Here is a 22,935-nt window from a genome sequence, read left to right on the forward strand (position 1 = left end):
GTTGCCTCAGAAGCCTCCTCAGTTTGTTTTTTGTTCATACTTTGCACAGATGGTAATTCTGTCTCTCCTGGATATTTTTTTTTTATTTAGATTTTCTAAGCCTCACTGTTCACAGTGACCCACAATAGTACTTTTTGATGCTACTTAGTCTTTTGGCTTAAAAAAAAAAACAAAAAAAAACCAAGAGAGAGAAGTCTTTTTTGTTGGCTTGAAGCTTCTAGAACATGGCAGCTAAGAAAATCATGAGCAATTTCAAATCCTGTGCCTGTGGCCAAATTACTGTATATTCATAACTGATGGCCATGACAGATGTTATATCTATATCAGTCTGGATCACAATTAGCCTAATTGCGTGGCTTGTGGCAGAATATCCTTGTGCTCTCAGCAGTCCCAAGCAGCAAAGATTGCAAGCCTCTGGCCATGAAGTAAGAGTAGGTCTGCATCCAGAAGTCACTCTTTTTGTTCTTCTTGAAGCCACCACAGCAAGTCTTTGACTCTTCTTCCCACCTTGATAACCTAAACTGGAAAACCCCAGATGCATTGAGTCCTGAACCACCTCACTCAATGGACCAGTTCAAACTGCCTACTAAGGCTAAGCGCCAATAATCCTCAAAGCATTCTGAACCTGCTGTGCCAGTACCATCTAAAAAGAAGGGCCTGATGAAGCATCGATTAAAAAGCATGCCCATAAAGAATGTGAAGAAAACAGAAGCATGGTGCATTGAAATGTCCAGCACACGACACATTGAAGCACCTACTGCAACACACATCAGAGTCTGGCACACAGCTGTCTCGGTCCACTCTGCACTAAAGGCCTGGACAGGCTACATGGTCTTCACTTACGAGAGTCGCCATTCCCCATGGGTTCAGCCTGTGGGTTTAGGCGGACAACAGGACTTATGGTGGTAGCAGGAACCAGGCTACGCTGAGTACAGGGCTGGAAATGGGAACTGCTGAAGACAGAAACAGGCAAATCAGGATCTTAACCAAGAGACTTACATGGAGGCAGGACTTGGAATATGGGCTTGGCAAGAGAAGATGAAGATGGCCAGAGATCATAACTAAACCAATAGCACTTCCACGAGGCAGATGCCAGCTGAGCCATTGGACCAGCAAAGGTGTGGAAGACAGGACTTCCTTATATACTGTAGACTATTAGGGCCACACCTATTGCTGGTCCAACAGGGAGTCGGAGTGGGTGGTTCTCTCGGTCTTTTCTTCTCCTGAACTTTACCAGATGGTCTTTGCACTTTCTGAGTCTATATGGCTTTGTTGTCAAATTCTCTGGCTCTGAACTCTTGAGGGTTTGAATCTTGCTGCCCCTGACAATGGCTCATCGGAGAGTTTGACACATGGCATATCAAAGCGGTTGGGACATGACGCCTCAAAGTGCCTAGCTCACAAACCAATAGAGCACTTGATGCACTGGACATTGTCAATGCATGCTGCATCAATGCAAACAAATCTCCTTCTGCAGATTCAAAGATACAATCATCGATGCAACCAGCACCAACATCGATGCATATGGTGCAGAAAGATTCAGAAGTCCTTCCAGTTAGCTTGGATAAGACTACACATCTATCACCACACACTCTGCGCTCTGCACTTCCCAGCACTCCAGGTGCTCTGAGCACCATTACTTATCTTCTGCTACCAGTCTGACCAGGGAAGTGTTATGCTCAGGAAATACTGAAAGTGGCTAAACCTACTCAGCTCTACACCATTTTTGGCACTTCCTTGCTAGATGATTCCCTCCAGTTTCCGCCTCCTATCACTAGGGTCTTGCCAATTTCACAATTACTGTCCCAGGGCTTATGGATGCAGTCTCCAGACCCCATCTGCTCCATACTTCCTCTAGCCTCTATTCCACCTCTGGGACGAGAATGAGACCCTGTATTGGTTTCTGAAGAAGATGCACTTTCATTGATGCCAGGCAACAGAGCAGATCTCTGACATTGTTCACAGCTTCTTCTCATCATTCATCCCAATGTCGGAGACACCACCCCAGCCACTGCTGTAGACTTACCCTCCGGCCTATCCAACTCTGCCCTTCTCACCACAAAGAGTGATGCCATGTGCTCTGCCATTACTGGTTTCCTCTTCTTTGGGACAGTTACGATCATCAGCATCAAGTGAACAGCCTCCACCCGTGTTGGTTCCATCCAGATTGCGGAACCCTCCAAGCTCGCCATGTTCCTCTTGGTGAGGTTTCCCATTCCCATGGGAGTCCCCAGGCAGCTCCACCGGTATTCCTTACAACCCACCTCTGGATCCACTGGATCATATCTTACCTATTCCATGTTTTTGGAAAAGATGGGCATAGCACAGTACACAAGGACCCTGATGCCAGAGCAGAAGTCCTAAGTATCCTGAAGATCTTGGACCTCCCTGCTGAACCATCAGTCTTGCCCACACATGTGGTTTTAGATGTAGTACTCATGTGAATGTGAGAAACATGTTACTCCGGTGTCACCACTGCCCAAAAGTTAGACTTGAAATTTTGTATGAAGAAGTCACCAGGCATGGTGCAATTTCCACCTCAATCCATAGTTGTGGAGTTGTCCCTCAAGAAGACTAAAAAGACCCGCCTTCATTCCAACTCTCTACCAGGAACAGACCATCACATACTGGATGACTTCTGCAAGAAGGTTTTTCAGGGCATTATGCTCATGGCACATATCACTCAACACCAGTTCCATATTGTCCAGTACATTTATGACCGTGTACAGAAATTGAAGCCCTTCATTCGACTAGAGTCTGGGGAGCAAATATCTCCTGCATCCCTCTTTGATTTGGAAGAAGCCATTCACCACCTTCTATAGTCTGTCTATGAGTCTTGACACCATGACACCTACTTTGGCTGTCTCTACGGGGGCTTGATGCATGGTGTAGTTGAGATCAAGCAACATCTGGCAAGATGTTAATGAAATATTAACCAGCTTGCCCTGCCTTGGTAAAACATTTTTGAGTAGAAACTGCAGGAGACTGTCTCCCAAATTAAGGAACAGAATGTTGCAGTTCATTCATTGTCCATTAAGGCAGAACTGCTGTTCTCTGACAGAGGACCATACCTTGCTTAGAAATATCCATATTTATTTATTTTATAGTTTTTCAGGCACTTCAGATTACATTCTGATCCTGTAGGTAATTCCCTGTCCCCAGAAGGTTCACAATCTAAGTTTGAATCTGAGGGAATGAAGGGTGAAGTGAATTGCCTAAGGTCACAAGGAGTGGCAGTGGGATTTGAACTCTGGCTTCCCTGAATTGTAGCCCATTGCTCTAACCACTAGGCTACTCCTCCCTACTACCCCAGGAGGTTATATTGCTCTTTCCACTAGTATCATCTGCCTTCTCTTCCCACACATCAACAGTCTCATCCTACACTGACAAGAGGTTGTGCAAGAGAGAGACAGCAGAAAGTGCTGCAGCAACCACAAATGAAACTGGGACAATTTTTGATCAACACAATTCTGTCTACCCTCAATCTACTCGGGGTAGAATAAATCATTTCTCTCTCACTGGCGTCAGATGTCCCAAGACCAAAGGGTCCTGAGAACTGTACAACATAGACACAGTCTCAGTTTCAAGTGACAGCCAGTGCTCCCTTATTCCACTGCTCTGCCATCCAACACCACACACCTTCCCCAGTTATGCATGGAAATATAATTATTGGCCCAATGAGTCATAATGGAAGTACCTCCCTCACAGCATGACTGGGGATTTTACTCCCAGTATCTTCTAATTCCCAAGAAATCAGGAGATCTATGCCCCATTCTGTACTTCCAAGATCTCAATCAGCACTTCTGTCAGGAGAAATTGAAGATAACCTTGTTGGGCACCATCTACCCTTCATTCAACTAGGGATTAGATGTGTTCTCTAGACCTCAAGGATGCCTATGCTTACATCCCTATTCATCCTTTTTTTTTTTGTGTTACCTCTGTTTCCAAGTGGAACCTGCACACTGCCAATATAAAGTCCTTCAGTTGGACTTTCCGCTACTCTCTCGAGTCTTCATAAAATGCCTTGCAATGATAGTGGCCTACCTGCATTGCCAAGGAATTCACATGTTCTATATTTCTATACTTGGACATGGAAACACAACCTGCCATGGGATCTAGCAACCACAAAAGATATCCTACAATCACTCTGTTTTCTCCTCAACTTGAGTAATTGATAACAATTCACACTCAACAACTTCAGTTCATTGGGGTCATCAAAAACTCAAAGCAAGTGAAAGCATTCCTCCCCGTAGACAGAGCAACTGCCCTAACACAAATTAGTCTTCCCCAACCCTCATGGCACACCAGCTTCTTGTGCTCTTGGGACACCTGGCAGTGGCAATCCACGTAGTTCCACTCATGTGCTTACACATGTGCTATCTTCAGTTGGAACTGGGTGCTCAATGGAATCAGTTTCTGCAGCCCCTGAATACATCCATTTGTCTCACATCAGAGATGAAGTCAGAGACATGAGTGGTTGTGGTCGACAGTGCTTTGCCTCAGAGCACCCTTCAACCTGTTCCTTAATGCTGACTACAGATGCATCAACTCTGGGTTGGAGAGCCCACAGTCACACTAGACCTTACAGAACGCAGGGCGTTTGGTCTCCTCAGGACTGCTGGCCTTTACCCATCTCTTCCAGGGCTTGAGCATCATTCAAATGAACAAGCAAGTTGCCATGTTTTATATGAACAAGGCAGAAATGGATCCTTTGCCAACAGACCCTTTTCATTTGGCAGTGGAAAATAGACCATGAAGCCACTCTGCAAGCCACTTACTCACTTAGCATAGCAAATACTCTAGCGGACTGCCTCAGCAGAATCTTCCATCCTTATGAGTGGTTACTACAGCAATCCATAGCCAACCATCTGTTTCGACTTTAGGATCAGCCTTGGTTCAATCTCTTTGCAACAGAATGAACCAGAAATTAAGTCTATTCTCCTCCATACTACGCACCTAGATACGTGAAACCCAAGACACTTTTCTGCTGCCCTAATAAATAGACCCCGTGTTCAATTTATACCACTTATTGCAAGGACCATGCAGAAGCTCATGTGGGAGAAAGCCACCAGGATACTCATTGCACTGATGTGGCCCAGGCAAGTGTGGTTTGTGTATCTCTTTCAACTATCCACAAGGCCCTCTCAATACATCTTGGAGACAATCCATATCTCCAATCTCAGGAGGAAGGCCCTCTTCTTCACCTGACCCTTCAATTCCTCAACCTCATAGCTTGGATGTTGAACGCATGGTCTTAGCACTTTGGGCTTTGCCTGAACCAATAGAAGATATACTCCTCTCAATAAGGAAACCTTCCACAAAGCATAGTTACTCATTCAAATGGAAAATATATTCAAACACGTGTGTATCTTACAACCTAGAGCCCTTCACATGCGAGTCGAGATAGCTGTTGTCATACCTCCATTTTTTATCTCGATCTGGCCTTGCAATAGCTTCAGTGCGAGTGCACCTCAGCAGCATTACAGTTTACCAGTTTGCCAGTAAACAGTATGCCCATTTCTATGCATCCCCTCATTTCCAGGTTCATGAGAGGCCTCTTACTGACGCATCCACCGGTTCGCAAACCTCTGGGATCTCAACATGGTTCTCACCTACCTAATACAATCTCCGTTTGAGCCTCTTGAATCCACATCTCTAAAGTATCTCACTTGGAAAGTTGTTTTCTTGGTGGCAGTCATGTCCATAAATTGTGTGAGTGAGCCCCAAGCTCTGGTGCGTTATCCATCTTACCTGCAATTTTTCCATGATAAAGTGGTATGTCGCACGCACCCCACATTCCTGCTAAAAATGGTATCTGCTTTCTACATAAACCAGTCAATAGTTCTACCCACTTTATTTCCTAAACCTCATGCTCATGATGGAGAAAAAGCTCTTCGCAAATTGGACTGCATAAGGACCCTTGCTTAGGTCAGTTTCAGACATAGGCCCACAGGAAGTCATTGCAACTATTTGTGTCCTATGATCCAAATAGATTTGGCATAGCTGTTGCTAATAGAACTTTGTCTAATTGGATTACAAAATGTACCCTACATTATTATACTGCAGCTGGACTCAATCTCTCAAATCTAGTTCAAGCTCATCAAGTTAGCTTCAAGTCCTCACCAAGGCCTCCTTAAATGTGCATCTCCGAGAAGTGCCCATTGAAGACATTTATAAGACTGCTATGGGCCTTGGTGCATACTTTAAGTCACATTATTGCCTGGATAATCTAGCATCTTTGAACAGTGCTGATGGGATGGCAGTTCTGCTTAGCTTCTCCCCTTAGCTTCTCCCACCCTCCCAATCCCCCCAAAACATTTTTAAATTACCTGGTGCTCTAGTGGTGGTCCCGGGAGCGATCTCCCGTTCTCGAGCCGTCGACTGCCAATCATAAAGATGGCACCGATGGCACTTTGCCCTTACCATGTGACAGGGTATCCATGCCATTGGCTGGCCCCTGTCACATGGTAGGAGCACAGGAAACAGAGAGTAGGATTAAATGGACAATTTTCTCAGTGGAGGGGGGTGGGTAGTGGAGTGCCCCAGGGATCTGTATTGGGACCTGTGCTTTTCAATATATTTATAAATGATCTGGAAAGGAATACGAGTGAGTAATCAAATTTGCAGATGATACAAAATTATTCAGAGTAGTTAAATCACAAGCAGATTGTGATAAATTGCAGGAGGACCCTGTGAGACTGGAAAATTAGGCATCCAAATGGCAGATGAAATTTAATGTGGATAAGTGCAAGGTGATGCATATAGGGAAAAATAACCCATGCTATAGTTACACAACGTTATTAGGAGCTATCAGCCAGGAAAGAGATCTAGGCGGCATAGTGGATAATACATTGAAATCATTGGTTAAGTGTGCTGTGGCAGTCAAAAAATCAAACAGAATGTTAGGAATTATTAGAAAGGGAATGGTGAATAAAACAGAAAATGTCATAATGCCTCTTTATCTTTCCATGGTGAGACCACAACTTGAATACTGTGTACAATTCTGCTCACTGCATCTCAAAAAAAGATATAGTTGCAAAGGAGAAGGTACAGAGAAGGGCAACCAAAATGATAAAGGGGTTGGAACAGCTCCCCTATGAGGAAAGGCTAAAGAGGTTAGGGCTGTTCAGCTTGGAGAAGAGGCGGCTGAGGGGGGATATGATAAAGGTGTTTAAAATCATGAGAGGTCTAGAACTGGTAAATGTGAATCGGTTATTTACTCTTTCGGATAATAGGAGGACTAGGGGACACTCCATGAAGTTTGCATGTAGCACATTTAAAACTAATCGGAGAAAGTTCTTTTTCACTCGACGCACAATTAAACTCTGGAATTTGTTGCCAGGGGATGTGATTAGTGCAGTTAGTGTTGCTGGTTTTAAAAAAAAAGGTTTGGATAAGTTCTTGCTGGAGAAGTCCATTACCTGCTATTAATCAAGTTGACTTAGAAAATAGCCACTGCTATTACTAGCATCAGTAGCATGGGATAGACTTAGTTTTTGGGTACTTGCTAGGTTCTTATAGCCTGGAATGGCCACTGCTGGAAACAGGATACTGGGCTAGCTGGACCCTTGGATTGACCCAGTATGGCATGTTCTTACCACTTTGCAAGCTGAATACTATGTGCTGTCAGACACTGCTGCCTTTTAGTGGTCACAGAGAGCATAGCACTCAGACATATGAGCTGGCACATGGCAATCATCAGAAAATATCTCCTAGCCTTAGAAAAGCATTCCCAATAGAAGCTGAAAGTATATTTTCCCTTTCCTTTATTATATAATGCGTAGCCTGCATGACTTACCTTAGCCAGCTGAAAGCTCTGGTTGTTTTTCTGCTTTGAAAAAGGTTAAAGGGAGTTTGAATAATACGAGTGTCATCTTCTCTTGTCAACTGTCTTATTGCTCAAGCTATTACTACATTCAAGGGATGGGAGCAGAGATGGAAGCCCTTGAGTTAGTGGGCTTGCTTTCAGTCCTGATAAGAGATGGTGAGCTTTCAAATTGTCAACAGCATGCTTTGCTGCAAAGCTCATCAACTGCAGGAGCTTGGCCTCCACAAGCGTTTCGGCTCAGAAAGTAAACAGACAGGCCCTTTTTAGAAAAGGGCCTGATCAAACTACACATGTATTTATTTTAGATTTTATATTCCATTGTTCAGAACTTCAAAGTGGATTACATTCAGAACTGGAGGTATTTCCCTATCCCCAGAGGGCTTACAATAATCTAAGGTGTAGATTTTCAAACCCCGGCACGCATAAATCCTGTGGTTTACGCACGTGGCCGGGCCTTACGCGCACCAGGCCAATTTTCAAATGGCCTGGCCATGAGCGTAAACCCGGGATGTGTGTAAGTCCTGGGGCCTGAAAATGGGGTGGTCTGGGGTGGACTAGAGGTGCCCGGCACAGAGGCCATTTGCTGCTGTGCCAGCATGTGCAACTTGCTCCTGCTTCTTGGAAAGAGCAAGAGGTAAAATAGAAAAATTAGGGCTAGTTAGGATAGGGGGAGGGGAGGGGGTTGGAAGATCCCTCCCAGTCCACTCCTTAATTGGAGTGGACTGGGAGGTAACCGGGGAAGGCCCCGATGTGTCGCCACGCATATTTGCTAAGCTATACCCCCCTTGTGCACGCTGACCCGGCATTTTATAACACGCGCGAGCCAATTGCTGGATGAGGGGACTAACCCCAAAGGTTCTTGACTGGCGGAGCAAAAGGACAAGGAAGTCTGCTTTTCAGGACATCCACAATGAATATGCATGAAAAATAATTTGCATACAATGGAGCAAGTGAATGCAAATGTATTTCATGCAAATTATCTGTGGCTATCATGAAAACCAGGCTTATTTTGGCAGTTTAGGTCTGGAGTATCCTACCCCTGCAATAGACATTATGCAACTACCACAGTGAAAAAAAAAAAACATCTCCCAAAAACATCTGTGGTTAGGTGTGACCTTAATGATAATTACCCGTGTGAGCTACATCACTACAGTCTTCTCAAATGAAAAAAAAATTCTGAATTCTTCTGCTAGACCAGGAAGTGCCTGCAAGTAGCATGATCGGGTTTCTACTGCATAAGCTGTTATCCTAAAGGCTCATGGACTTTCCTCTTCTCTGCCACCCTATATTCAATCCTTGGTATCTGTTCCTTTTAACATGTGCAGTTTGAACAAGGGTGAAATAAAGGTGCAACACCTTCCATGAACCTACTTATGTTCACCAGGACAGTGTTCCATTTTTCACCCATCGATAATCTTTATTTATGTCCATTTTTGTTTTCACATTATAAATACAATCAAGCTTTGCTTCTCAACTATATGAAGACATTTGGTTTTACCTAGTATCTTTCATTAATATTTCTCTATGATGTAAATGTCTAACTTTATGTATTGACAAGTGTTCTATGTAACATTAAGTTAGAAACAAAGTAATCAAAATCATGCATATGCCTGGATTTTATGGCATCAACTCGAGGACAGACTTTGCAATCTGGTGGTCAATAAAATACATAGCCCATTTGTAGACTTATGCAGAGATAGACTCCTAAGTGTGAAGAGGATTCTGCCGGACAGGTCAACAGTTGTAAAAAATCACCTGGCATATGGTTTTATGGTCTCATCTCACAGAAACGTATTAAAATGGATTTTGATTCATCTCCATATAAACAGTTAATGACAAGACTGAGTTTAAGAATTTAAATCATTTTATTGCTCGACCTGCCTTTAGGACAATCTATAACAAAAGGAATATATATATTTATTAGCACATACAGTAAATCAGACTTATATAGTCAGGTAAGAATACAAAACTGGTCCTCTGATTGACTATAACTTTCTATGTCGCTATATTTTGTAAAGATGGCCTAGCAAAAAGGACGCCTAAAGCCCTGAATATGTTATAGCTAAGGCAAACTATGCCAATTGTGGTTTCAAGCATATTTAAAATTCACACACAAAAGGTAAAGCTAGAACTGTGAATAATATTAAACGTAACTTGGTGCCTTTTATCTTAAAACCTTGCAGGTAATCTACAAACAAGGGAGTAAACAGCAAGCTAAAAAAGGTATATGCACTGAAACTTGATTAGAAAGCCTTTTTTAAAAAGTGTATTTTGTGGAAATCTACAACAATTAGTTTACATAATTTTGGTGAGTCAAGAATCAAATCAAGTTTCAAGTTTTGACTAAATAGCATGGAAAAACGTTAATATGTTAAAGCTAAAATGTCATTTACAAATCATTATATATAGGCATGAGCTTTGCAAGACAGTACTGCTTCAAACCAGCCACTTCATAAGGTCTCTGGAAAACCAGAAATTCAAGTTAGATTTGTGATCTTCTATCAAGTCCCAAAATAAATTATTCGACTCTACTCTACTAAAGCTCTCTTACACCTTTAAGGTTGAAGTTTTCTTCACTTATCAACATGATGCTAAAAGTCACTTTGTAAAATAAAAACAGGATTAGGGTTGTATGAATGTGTTTGCTCTTAATTTTCAAAAATGTCTTCAATAACTAGTTAAAAAATCTCTTATTGCACCTGGTTACTGTTTAATAAAAAAATATGATTTGTGAGGCCGACTGTTTTCCCTGCTCATATCTTACAAATGGACTGTCACTGCCTGATGTGCTAAAGCAGAAAAAAAAAAAAGTCAACAAGCGCTTCACACCAACAGACACATGTGACTAGTTAATTAAGGAAATGCTGAAAGCCAAAAGCAGCAGCACACATCCCCCTAAGGTCTCAAGTTTGCAAAATGACTTGGTAGTGTGCAATGAAATGCTAAACATCAAGGGTCTTATTAACCAGGGTCAAACTAAAAAAAAAAAAAAAACCCCCAAAAGTTCTTGGGTCATGAAAAAAAAAAATCTCCTACACCATGCTTAAACCATCCCATACTAGATCAGGTCCGCAGAGCAGAAGAAAACCCTGTGTGAAAAATCAACAACCCTGGCACAGTCACATATCCAGGACTTCTATTTGCTACCAATAAAAACAAATCCATCAATTTGATTAATCAATTTAGCTTTTTCCAGCAACTAGATTCCTGATATGTGACCATCTAAAAAGGTATGAATCCGGTTCTTGGAGAATTATTTTCTAAAATATTTTCAAATTGTATGTTCATGGTAAAAGCCTTTAGCAACCTGAAATGGCAGCCCAAGAAGCCAGAAAAGCAGATATATATATATCTATCTATCTTTCTGGCTGGACAATTTTTTTTTTTTTTTTTTTTTTTTTTTTTTTTTTTAAGTAGTCTGCTGATTAACAAGGTTTGAAAATCCTACTGCTTAACTGCTAAGAGCTCCCATGCTGTGCCCAGAAGTAGAAGAGCCAAAATACTGCACTATATTTCTCACTATAGAGGGATCCACAATATAAATCAAATCAACTCCATTATAATCACTTCACTTGTTCATCTTCATTAATATTGTGGTTGAACAAACATCAACTCAATACAAATTTAATTTAATTGTATATATTCAACAGAAACATTTTTGAGAAAGGAGTGGTACTTCATGTATATGCTATTGCTGTATAACTATTCAAAACAGACTCTGAATAGCATATACATGAAGTACCATTCACGTTAACAGTGCTTAAAGTTACATTTTGGTTACAGTGTTTCACAAAAACACAAGAAAAGAGTAATCTGGATATAAAAGGTGTGTTTGGACACTTATCAAGTCATTTTTTGATACAATGTTTGGAGACTTTTTTAGGTTGGTTTTTTTTGCATGCTCAACAGATAAATAGAAAGTGGTCGGTGGTGGATAGTTTATGATTATAAAATCTAATTTACATTACCAGTGGGTAATGGGAATGCAATAAGATATGAAACTTTCCACTCCTTTCTCAAAAATGTTTGTTGAATATATACAATTACATTAAATTTGTACTGAGTTGATGTTTGTTCAACCACAATATTAATGAAGATGAACAAGTGAGGTGATATAACTGAGTTGATTTAATTCAGAAGTAGAAGAGAACATAACCTCACCCATCCCCCTTGTTAGCATACACTGCTCCTGCTATTGGGCACCATAGACATGACCAGCACTCAACAGCAGGATGATCAAGCTAGTTTACCTGCAAGATACAAGGGAAAGCTAATAAAGCTGGACCATGACAGCTTTTATCAAAGCTTCATGTGGCTGTGGTGCAGTTATTGGCACCTAAGAACATTCTAGGTGTTTCAGAGATTTTGTTGCTAAATCATCATGAAGAGAACCTGAAGGGCATGGATGGAAGTCTGCCATGCCAGATTTTAGTAGCTTCAGGAAAATAACATTTCTAAGAGCTGGAAAATAATTCCAGAAAAATAGAGAACTTGCTGCAACTCCCACATACAACCTTCCTCAAGATTATGTAAGGGATAATTAAAATATAACCTTAAACATCTATGCAAAATCCCCTAAAGTGATTTAGGTTATCACAGATGCACAAAAGCAACATACTAACTGAAATATACTTAAGTTATTTTAAAATGTAGGAAATATTTGCTATGTTAAGTAGGAAAAATTAGAATAGAAAGCACACCTTCAACAAAAGTGCAGCATCTCATTCCAGATCAACCCTGAATTAGGAAAAAAAAAACAAACAAAAACAAAAAAGTTACTTCTAGTAAGTTTAAAATGTGTAAATTAGTTTGCTATTTAACAGGGAATATTTTCTGGTGAGCACAGTGCTTGTGAAAGGTTCAAGATTGACCATACTGGAAACTGAAGTCCTTTATCTATAGGACAAGTGAAGCATAAACGCTTGCAGCTGCAAAGGTCTGCGACTCACACCACAACCCCGGTTCTGGAGGGACCTCCTCTAGCAGTCAAAAAGGCATTCAGTTTCCAGGCTCATTTCATTCTTGGCCTCCATGCCGAGACTGGCCACAGGTTGGAAGGGGGGGGGGGGGGGGGGGGGGTTGAGTGCTTTGTGACATGTGGACACCTCTCCCTGGACTGAGACTACCAATTCGTTTCACACAAGAAACTGAACAGCAACAAGTTTTAGGTATGGCTGATCTAGGACAGTTGCAGAGTCATGGCAAAGCTGAATTACCAACTTGCTGAGTTATCTAGTCCATTGCTCATGTATTCAACCTTTTATTTCCCACAAACATCTCACCTAAAAGCACAGCTATTCACAACAAAAGAAAATACACAGGTGGATGGATCTTTTACCAAAGCCTGCAAGCAACAAAAAAATATCTGCTCTCATCTCCTGCCCTGAAATGTGTAATATTTGGCACTAGCTGGATAGCTGTATGATTTGTTTACCAGTTTAAGGTTCAGAGGTCAAAGTTAAGCCTTTTTCCCAAATAAAAGTTCTGATTAAAAAAAAAAAAATGTTAAGAGACACGGACAGCTGAAAACAAGTCAAGAGATAACCAGCTCAGGGACTAAACATCACGGGTGGCAAAAGCAGACTATGAAGCAACAGCAATGACGCTAAGACCAGTGAGAAGTAACCCAAAACAGAACCACAAATAAATCAAACCATCTTCAAACCAGCACATAGGGGCACAGAATCACCGCACAGTTTCCAACTAAGCTTTTCTCTATTGGGCTGATGCACCAAGAATTACAGTACCCATAAAATTTAAATCAAAAACACGAACAAAATTCCTGTTTTTTGTTTTTTTTTTGTTTTTTAAATAAATACAGCAGATAGTGACTACAGCCTAAAATATACTGAATACTAAATTAGAAAAGTAGGCATTGTTAAAAAAATATTTTCCACTGTTACATTCTCACTCTATGGCAAGTCACTTGCTGTCAAGCCAAGCACGGCACCGACTGCCACAGCAGAACACTGGACGCTGCACAGAGAGCAGTAACAGCAAAAATCTCCAGCAAACTCTTCCAAGATATGAAACTGGACACCGAGCACACAAATGCTCTAAATTTAAAAACAAAATGTAATGAGAGCAACTTTTTCTTGTAGAGAATTATATCTATGAGAGGGGCAGGAAGCTGTAATGGCGGTGACCCTGCAGTGCAGCGGATGGAAAGAGAGCAGTCTGCGTGAATGTTGGGAGGGAGGAGTGCATTTCAGACAGACAGCGATACAAAGCTGTTGTACTGTTGGATGTTTCGTTTAAGGATATCCGAGCAGGGACCAAGGACACGTTCGAATCTGGGTCGATCAAGCTTCACGCATTTCAAGAGGCTGCGGGCAACCACTGTGGCAGCACGAGGACGGTTCATCAACAGGGCAATTTCACCTAGAGCAAAAAAAAAAAAGACAAAATAAGCAGATTTATAAAGTTGCCTGCAACTCTTTCATTATCAAGAGGTTATGTGCTTTCAAGCTCAAAAAAGATTGCCATTAACATCTTTTCCTTTCTTAACAAAAACTATCTAAACCTGTATAAAAAAAGCTTAGTAGCCAAGATGCCACTAAGGGCCTCATTTTCTGAAGTATCGCAGGCCTGCGATACTTTAGAAGATGAGAGGCGGGGAGCCGAAACGGGGGGGCGGGCCTGCGCTAGCTGGCAACGATCGCACCGTCGCGGTGCGATCACTGCCAGTTTCGCACCCAATAGCGCCACCATAGGAGGTGTAGCTATTGGGAGCGAAATAAGCAGCGAAAAGGCACCTACCTTTTCGCTGTCCGCAGCATCGGCGCAGAGTCAGCCCCGGTGATGCTCCGACTCCTCCTCTTCCAGGGCCGACTCCGCCCCGACTCCACCCCCATCCTGGTATCGCACGCAATAAGGGGACTTTTTGCGTGCGAAAGGTCCCTTATCGCGTGTGAGCGGCTTGGAAAATGAGGCCCTAAGTCACCAATGTTAGCTAGATTGCTCACTGTATCATCACTTGTTTGTTCTTTGCTTCATTAGTTCCTCTTTCAGTCTTTCATTTTTTTACAAATGTATTTCTTGCATTTTTTGTGTTTTTGGAATAAACGTATGCTCTTAAGCATTGGCTGCAGTGATAGATTCATATACTTTATACACTATTAACCATTTACTGAGAAATATGAGGAATAGGAAACATGTGTCAGTTATAGGGTAAGAGATATGTATCTACCATTCAGCCTCACAAGTGCCCAATCACATCACAGGCAGCAAACATGAGGGGAATATATTCAGTTACTGAAACACACAGTAAGAGATAGAGGGGCATAGAAGTTGGTTTGACTGGCCAAAGGACCTTGGGTGTTTTATCAAACCTGGCAAGGCCAATAAGCTAGTTTAACAGTTTCAATAATGCCATCAATTATTGGTCACATGCATTCAACCATGAGATTGAATAGACATCATTATAAGAACAGAGTTTATTTTGTACACTAAGCAATTATACCAGCTCTATCTCTGGAATGTACTAGTAATACAGGTACTCGACTGTGGTCTTATGGCTTATATTTTTTTTTATCTAAGGTGGTTATTTTTGGTTCAATAACATGTTTATTACAAGCTCTGCAATATGTAAATCTGATACAAGCATTAATACTGATTTTTAAAATTTTTCTTCTCTGTTTTTGTTTCTCTTTTTTCTCTTATTTTTTGATTTACAAATATTGATCGCATTTTTTCAGGTTCTTAATGTTTTCATATACATTTTTTTCATACATTATTCAGTCAACTTCAAAGTTTATTTTATAGTTGACATATCTTCCTGGCAACCGATGACGTTTGTCCTTAAGCAGTTGATAGGATAGTTTGTATAAATAGGGAGCTTTCCAATGTGCATTCGTGGCGTTTTTTCAATTTGAGATGGCAGCAGCATTAGGACAGTGGCTCAGCAAGTATAGCACACTAAGATGGAACAATACTGACTAGTCTGAAGTCAATGTACAGCTTATTTATGAAATTGTATTATATTTGTTGTAGAACTGGGTGCTTAAAGAAATATTACGCGTTACTTTTGGAGGACACTTAGCTGTGTGATATATGTATTCGAGATGGTAGTACGAATACTCTCCACGCATCTTGATGCCGATGGATAGCATTGATTATTGTTGAATACATATTGGTTTGATGCAATAAAAATGGCAGGTAAATACATTTAAATATACATTTTTTTGATTACAAGTTTATTTATTTATACAACACATGGCGTTATTTATTTATGGCTTTTTTATACGGGTGTTTGAAGGACATCACATCGGTTTACATGTAACAGGTGTAGAAGCAAAACAAAATGGAAACTGCAGTACATAAAACGGAAAACAAGGCAAACTAATAGGGTAAAACTGGGTAAGGGGAAAATAGATAAATAACATTATAACATAGTAACATTATAAATATGGAATTTACAGTGTCAGTAAATACAGCTTTGTGGCTGGCAAGAGCAGGGGAGATGGATTATGTGTAGGCTTGTTTGAAGAGCCAGGTTTTTAGTTTTTGGTTTTTTTTTTTCATTTGTGGGGACAGGGTTCCAGTCTGAGGTCAGGTGGTATGTCATTCCAGTTTGAGGGTCCTGCTATAGATAATGCCCTTTCTTTTGTGGTAGTGGGGGGGGGGGGGGGGTTAGTGAGGGTATGTGTAGTGTGCTATTGTATGTGGATCTGGTGGGTCTAATGGAGGTATGGAAGTGAAGGGAGTCGTTGAGCCAGTGAACGTCATGATTATGTAGTGTCTTATGTATGATAGTGAGAATCTTGTAGCAAATTCTAGGAGATAGGGAGCCAGTGGAGGTCTCTAAGAATGGGGGTGATATGGTCTTTTCTGTGGGTGTTGGCGAGTACTCTGGTAGTAGCATTTTGAAGCATTTGGAGTGGTTTGATGGTGGCTGAGGGGAGACCTTGCAGGAGGCAGTTGCAGTAATCTAATTTGGAAAATATTAAGGCCTGAAGGACTGTGCAGAAGTCATTAAAGTGGAGGAGGGGTTTAAGTTTTGGTTTTTTTTTTGAGGACATGAAGTTTGTAGTAGCATTCTTTCATTGGTAGAACTTATGAACCTTTTGAGGTTCAGTTGGGAATCTAGTATAACGCCAAAGTCACGTACGTGTTGGGAGATAGGAATTGAAGGGGGAAGAGTGTTGATGTGAGTGGAGGTCAAGGTGTTGGGATTGCGTGATATGATGAGTTCAGTTTTGGAGGCGTTGAGGGAGAGGTTAAGATTAGAGAGGAGGTGGGTGATTGATGCTAGGCAGGTTTCCCAGGTTTCAAGGGATTTTGGAGATGAGTTTTAGGTCAGATAGAAGATGGCAAAGAGGTAACATGTATATATTAAAAAGGGTGGAGGATAGGGAGGAGCCTTGGGGTACACCTCGAGTTAGGTTGATGGGTTCAGATTCGCTGTTTCCAATTTTAACCGTGGAGTGTCTGTTATTGAGGTAGGATTCAAGCCAGTGAAGGGTGGAGCCAGCAATGCCAATTTCAGTTAGGTGGTTTAGGAGAATCTTGTGGCTGATAGTGTCGAAGGCGGAAGAGATGTCTAGCATGGCAAGAATGTAGGAATGGCCAATATCCATGCCTTTAAGGAGTGTGTCAGGGAAGGCGATAAGGAGTGTTTCGGTGCTGTGAAATTTGCGGAAGCCAAACTGAGAGGGGTATAAAATGCTGTATTTTTCAAGATGGTCAGAGAGTTGGATGTTATTTTTTCCATAAGTTTGGCCAGGAAGGGGAGGATTGAAATAGGTCAATAGTATCATTGTTTATTCATTTTAGAAAAACACTGAATCATAAGCAAAGATCATGTAAGAAGACAGCCAGCCAATTACCTTTTGTTAATCTTTATATCTTTTCCTGACGATTTGTTATATAATATATATTAATTGGTAGCTATTTACACATATTTCTATATTTATAAAGATTGCACGTGGGCTTCATTTGAGAAGGGTATTTTCCCAGTCGGACTGTTCACGATAATAATCGTAGCATCAGCTATATATTTTGAAAAATTTGTTGTGATATATCCGCTGAAGAAGCCTCTTGTAGGTGAAACGGAAAAGATTCTTCTGTGTCGGGAGACTTGGAAGACTTCATAATGTGATAGGATCATTTATAGTTTGATGCGATTAAGCGACTATTTATACTAAACTTTTTATAGAACCTGTATCATCGTAACATCTTTCTAATACTGATTTGAGTGTTTGAAATTCATATTTATATGTGTTTCATATTGTGTCTTATAAGGACAGCTTCAAATATATTTTGTAACCGCCATATAGGCATTTTCAATTATTCATTATTATGTAGGTTTAATGTTGTTTTCCAATGGATTTGTTTGTTTTGTCTATTTTAGATTTTCGCGATTTTTTTTGTTCATGTTAGTTATTGTATATTTTTTGTTAATATAACTGTCATGTGTATTATTTGTTTAATGAATGTTATTAGTTAGATAGATTAGCATTCTTTTATTTTTATACACGAACATATGATATAGGAAAATTGTTTCTTACCTGCTAATTTTCGTTCCTGTAATACCACAGATCAGTCCAGACAAGTGGGTTTTATTCATCCCTACCAGCAGATGGAGGTAGAGAACAAAACTTTGGGTATTGCCACATATACGAGAGTGCCACCTGCAGTCCCTCAGTATTAATCGATACCCAAGCCAAGATAATTAGAATTAGAGGGCGAACGAGGCTCCTAACATGGATACCCCATACCAACTGGATAACCAATTTAGAACAGTAAACTGAAATAATATTAACCAATTATGGCAAACTCTGCTTTGCAAGCAATTACAGCAGTAGAACAAGCAGTCTTTCGGATAGATCCCCAGGGTGGGCCTCTGGACTGATCTGTGGTATTACAGGAACAAACATTAGCAGGTAAGAACCAATTTTCCTTTCCTGAACATAGCCAGATCAGTCCAGACAAGTGGGATGTACCAAAGCTCTCCTACACTGGACGGGAACCCGAAAGATCCACTCAAAGAACACTCTCCCCAAAGGGAGCCATCTCCGGGGCTCGGGCATCTAAACAGTAATGTTTGGTGAAAGTGTGTAATGAGGACCGCACCGCGGCCCTACATAATCTCTTGGGGAGACACCAGCTGACACTCAGCCCAAGACGCCGCCTGAGCTCGAGTGGGCCCTAAGCCCCACTGGAACTGCTCTTCCCTTGGACACATAAGCAGCAGAGATTGTCTCACTGGTTGAAAGAGACTAAGAGGATTTTGATGCCTTCTCTCCCTTTTTTGCTCCCCTGAAAAGGATGAACAAATGATCAGAGCGACGGAAAGAGTTAGTGACCTTCAAGTATCGCAACACCACTCGTCTCACATCCAAAAGATGGAGCTCTCTTCCCATCAAGGAATCCTGAGCCTCATCCGGGCATCTCCACTGTTTGGTTCACATGAAAAACTGACATCACCTTAGGAAGAAACGAAGGCACCGTCCTCAAAGACACCTTATCCGACGAAATTTGTAGAAATGGATCATGGCAAGAAAGCGCCTGCAATTCCGAAATCCTCCTAGCCGAACAAATAGCTACCAAAAAAGAGCATCTTCAGGGTAAGGATCTTCAAAGACGTCCGACCCAGAGGCTTGAAAGGTTAAGAACATAAGAACATAAGAAAATGCCATACTGGGTCAGACCAAGGGTCCATCAAGCCCAGCATCCTGTTTCCAACAGTGGCCAATCCAGGCCATAAGAACCTGGCAAGTACCCAAAAACTAAGTCTATTCCATGTAACCATTGCTAATGGCAGTGGCTATTCTCTAAGTGAACTTAATAGCAGGTAATGGACTTCTCCTCCAGGAACTTATCCAATCCTTTTTTAAACACAGCTATACTAACTGCACGAACCACATTCTCTGGCAACAAATTCCAGAGTTTAATTGTGCGTTGAGTAAAAAAGAACTTTCTCCGATTAGTTTTAAATGTGCCCCATGCTAACTTCATGGAGTGCCCCCTAGTCTTTCTACTATCCGAAAGAGTAAATAACTGATTCACATCTACCCGTTCTAGACCTCTCATGATTTTAAACACCTCTATCATATCCCCCCTCAGTCGTCTCTTCTCCAAGCTGAAAAGTCCTAACCTCTTTAGTCTTTCCTCATAGGGGAGTTGTTCCATTCCCCTTATCATTTTGGTAGCCCTTCTCTGTACCTTCTCCATCGCAATTATATCTTTTTTGAGATGCGGCGACCAGAATTGTACACAGTATTCAAGGTGCGGTCTCACCATGGAGCGATACAGAGGCATTATGACATTTTCCGTTTTATTCATCATTCCTTTTCTAATAATTCCCAACATTCTGTTTGCTTTTTTGACTGCCGCAGCACACTGCACCGACGATTTCAATGTGTTATCCACTATGACACCTAGATCTCTTTCTTGGGTTGTAGCACCTAATATGGAACCCAACATGGTGTAATTATAGCATGGGTTATTTTTCCCTATATGCATCACCTTGCACTTATCCACATTAAATTTCATCTGCCATTTGGATGCTCATAACACTAGACTGAGGTTCCATTCCAGATAAACGCTACGAGGGGGTGGACGGAGATGCTTGACTCCCCACAGAAAACACACCACATCCGGATGGGAAGCCAAAACCTTCCCCTGTACTCTCCCCTCTGAGACAACCTAAAGCTGAAACCTGGACTCGAAGAGAACTATGGGCCAACCCTTTGGATAAGCCCACCTGCAAAGTGGACAAAATATGGGAGACGAAAACCTTAAGAGGGTCCAAACCCTGTTGTCCACACCAGGTCTCAAACACCTTCAAGACTCTGGAATAGGCCAAAGAAGTAGAAGAGCACTGCACTTGCAGAAAGGTAGCAATCACTGGTTCGGAAAACCCTCTCACACACAATCGCCTCCTTTCAAAAGTCAGGCCACGAGACAGAAGCGATCCTCCCGATCCGAAAATATGGGACCCAACGAAGCAGGTCTGGCAAGTGAGTCAAGCGTAGCAGTCCGTCCACTGCCAGATGTAGCAGATCTGCAAACCAAGGACAATGAGGCCACTCTGGAGCCACAAGTATTACTGACCCCGGCTGACCTTCTATCCGCCCGAGAACCCTCGCTATGAGGGGCCACGGAGAGAAGACATACAGGAGGACACCGGTCGGCCACAGGCATACTAGGGCATCGAGCCCCACCACCCCTGACTCACTCTGATGGCTAAAAAACCTCTGTCTTGGTATTGAGACTTGTTGCCATGAGATCGAACTGAGGAGTCCCCCACCAATCACAGAGAAGATCCCAGGCTCCCGGGGACAGCTCCCACTCCCCCGGATCCAACTGCTGACGGCTGAGGTAAAACGCCTGTTGCGGTCCGCGAGTGTCTCCGCGGCTTCAACTTATTTGCCGACGCCCCCTCCTGCACACTCTGCGTAGAGGAGGTGGTCATTAAGGGAGGCCGACCGACCCCCACAGTCCTCCCCGAGCTGCCTGTCTGCCATAAGATTAAAAAAAAAAAAAAAAAAAAAGCAAAAAAACTCCAAAAACAAATAAAGGCCAAAACAAGCAAATCCCTTGCCAACTGCGCGGCTGGGGCTGCACCACACGGCAGCTGCCTAAAACTGAAGTGGACGCACTGCCTCCAGCAATTCCTGCCGGCACGTAGAAGGCCACTGGCGCAGCTGAAAACTGCGTAACCCAACCAGCAGGGCAGAAAAAGCTAACGGAGGCACTTTACCCTGACCGGGGCCACCCCTCCACTGTCTGCTCCCCCGATCCGCCTCAACACCACCATGCCCAGTCCTGACAATCCCGCCAGGCCAGCTGCCTGACAGGCAGCCCAGCACTACGCTCGAGCTGTTGCTTAAAAGCCCACACACAACAGAAGAAATTCCCCAAAGTAAAAACAAAGGTACTTCCCTGAACTCCTGGGCCGGCGGAGGGGTTTCGGGTCCCACCGAGGGAACCAGATCACTGGCTGTCGAGGATCCCAGGGTTGATGGCTAAAAACTGGACAGGAGTATCCAACCCCCCATTCGCCCACCTCAACCCGAGAGATGGCCCTTTTTCAGGAACCTGGCACATCGGGGAGCAAATTTCCTCAAAATATCCAAGTCAGTCAGGACTGCAGGGTTAGCACCTCTATCATCTGCTGGAGGTAAGGAAATACTAAGGAACTGCAGGTGGCACTGCCCAAAGTTTTGTTCTCTACCTCCATCTGCTGGTAGGGATTCGGATGAGTCTCGGGAAGATGAAGACATTTCCTTGGGGTCCGATCGAGATGAGGACCCAGCAGGGAGTTCCACTCAGGACCCTGGAAACTCTAGGACGGATCAGGGGGTCTCGGAGGGTCCAGATGCTGAGGGCGATGATCCATCTCAGAGAGGAGCTTCGCCCACTTATCCCCCAGGTGTTGGAGGAATTGGGGATCAAGCTCACTCTGGAGGATTCGGATGCTGAAGGGGTTAATCCGGTGCTGGATTGATCTGGGTATGTTCAGGAAAGTATATTTTTTGTAATCATAAAAATACATGGTAGTTCAATATATTTTTAATGTTTGTTTAGATTATTAAAAAAAAGAGGTTAACATATAGAATATATGGGATTCCTTTATTTGATATACACATGCATTCAAGAACACTATGCAGCAGAGCTGCACCACTGTCAGCCAGCATCCCAATCTGACTCCATGTCATGATATGGCAGGAGAATGCAGGCTAATTTTCATTTCCTCTGAGTAGTCATATTGCAGAATGCACTACAATGAGTGTTAATCTGTTCCACTCTCCCCTCCAATCATTACAGCTCCCACAGCAAACTGAACAGCTTTTTAAAGACTCACCAAAATAATCAGAAGGCCCCAATCTTCCCACTTCGACAAATTCTTCATTTTCTGACCTGCGCTGTAACACAGCAGCTGTGCCCTGCAAATAAGAGTAGTAAGTTTGGATCTCATTCTTATAGTAGCCAAAATAATTTGCACTTAAGATATAATCAGTTTTGCAAATGTATCCGTTTTACTTTCAATGCCCTGTCGTAGGCTACTTAGCCAGAAAATGATAACCAGCCCCTATTTTTCTTCTATAGAGAAAGAATTTGCTGTAGACTGTTTACTGCAATGGAATCTACTCACAATGCAA

At 42.2% G+C, this 22,935-nt stretch overlaps 1 protein-coding gene across 1 annotated transcript in view; it reads right to left on the minus strand.

Annotated features, from left to right (window-relative positions):
* Positions 1-11,204: 11,204 nt before the first annotated feature.
* PRKAR1A (protein kinase cAMP-dependent type I regulatory subunit alpha) overlaps positions 11,205-22,935 on the minus strand; it is a 58,672-nt gene continuing 46,941 nt past the window's right edge. Inside the window, exons 10-11 of the mRNA XM_029599294.1 lie at positions 22,638-22,719; positions 11,205-14,209 (exon numbers count right to left, since the gene is read on the minus strand). Of these exons, the coding sequence (XP_029455154.1) occupies positions 14,037-14,209; positions 22,638-22,719 (255 nt within the window). The 3' untranslated portion in view covers positions 11,205-14,036. The remainder of the gene's footprint in view (positions 14,210-22,637; positions 22,720-22,935) is intronic.

Source organism: Rhinatrema bivittatum, chromosome 4, assembly GCF_901001135.1.
Source record: "Rhinatrema bivittatum chromosome 4, aRhiBiv1.1, whole genome shotgun sequence".
NCBI lineage: Eukaryota > Metazoa > Chordata > Amphibia > Gymnophiona > Rhinatrematidae > Rhinatrema > Rhinatrema bivittatum.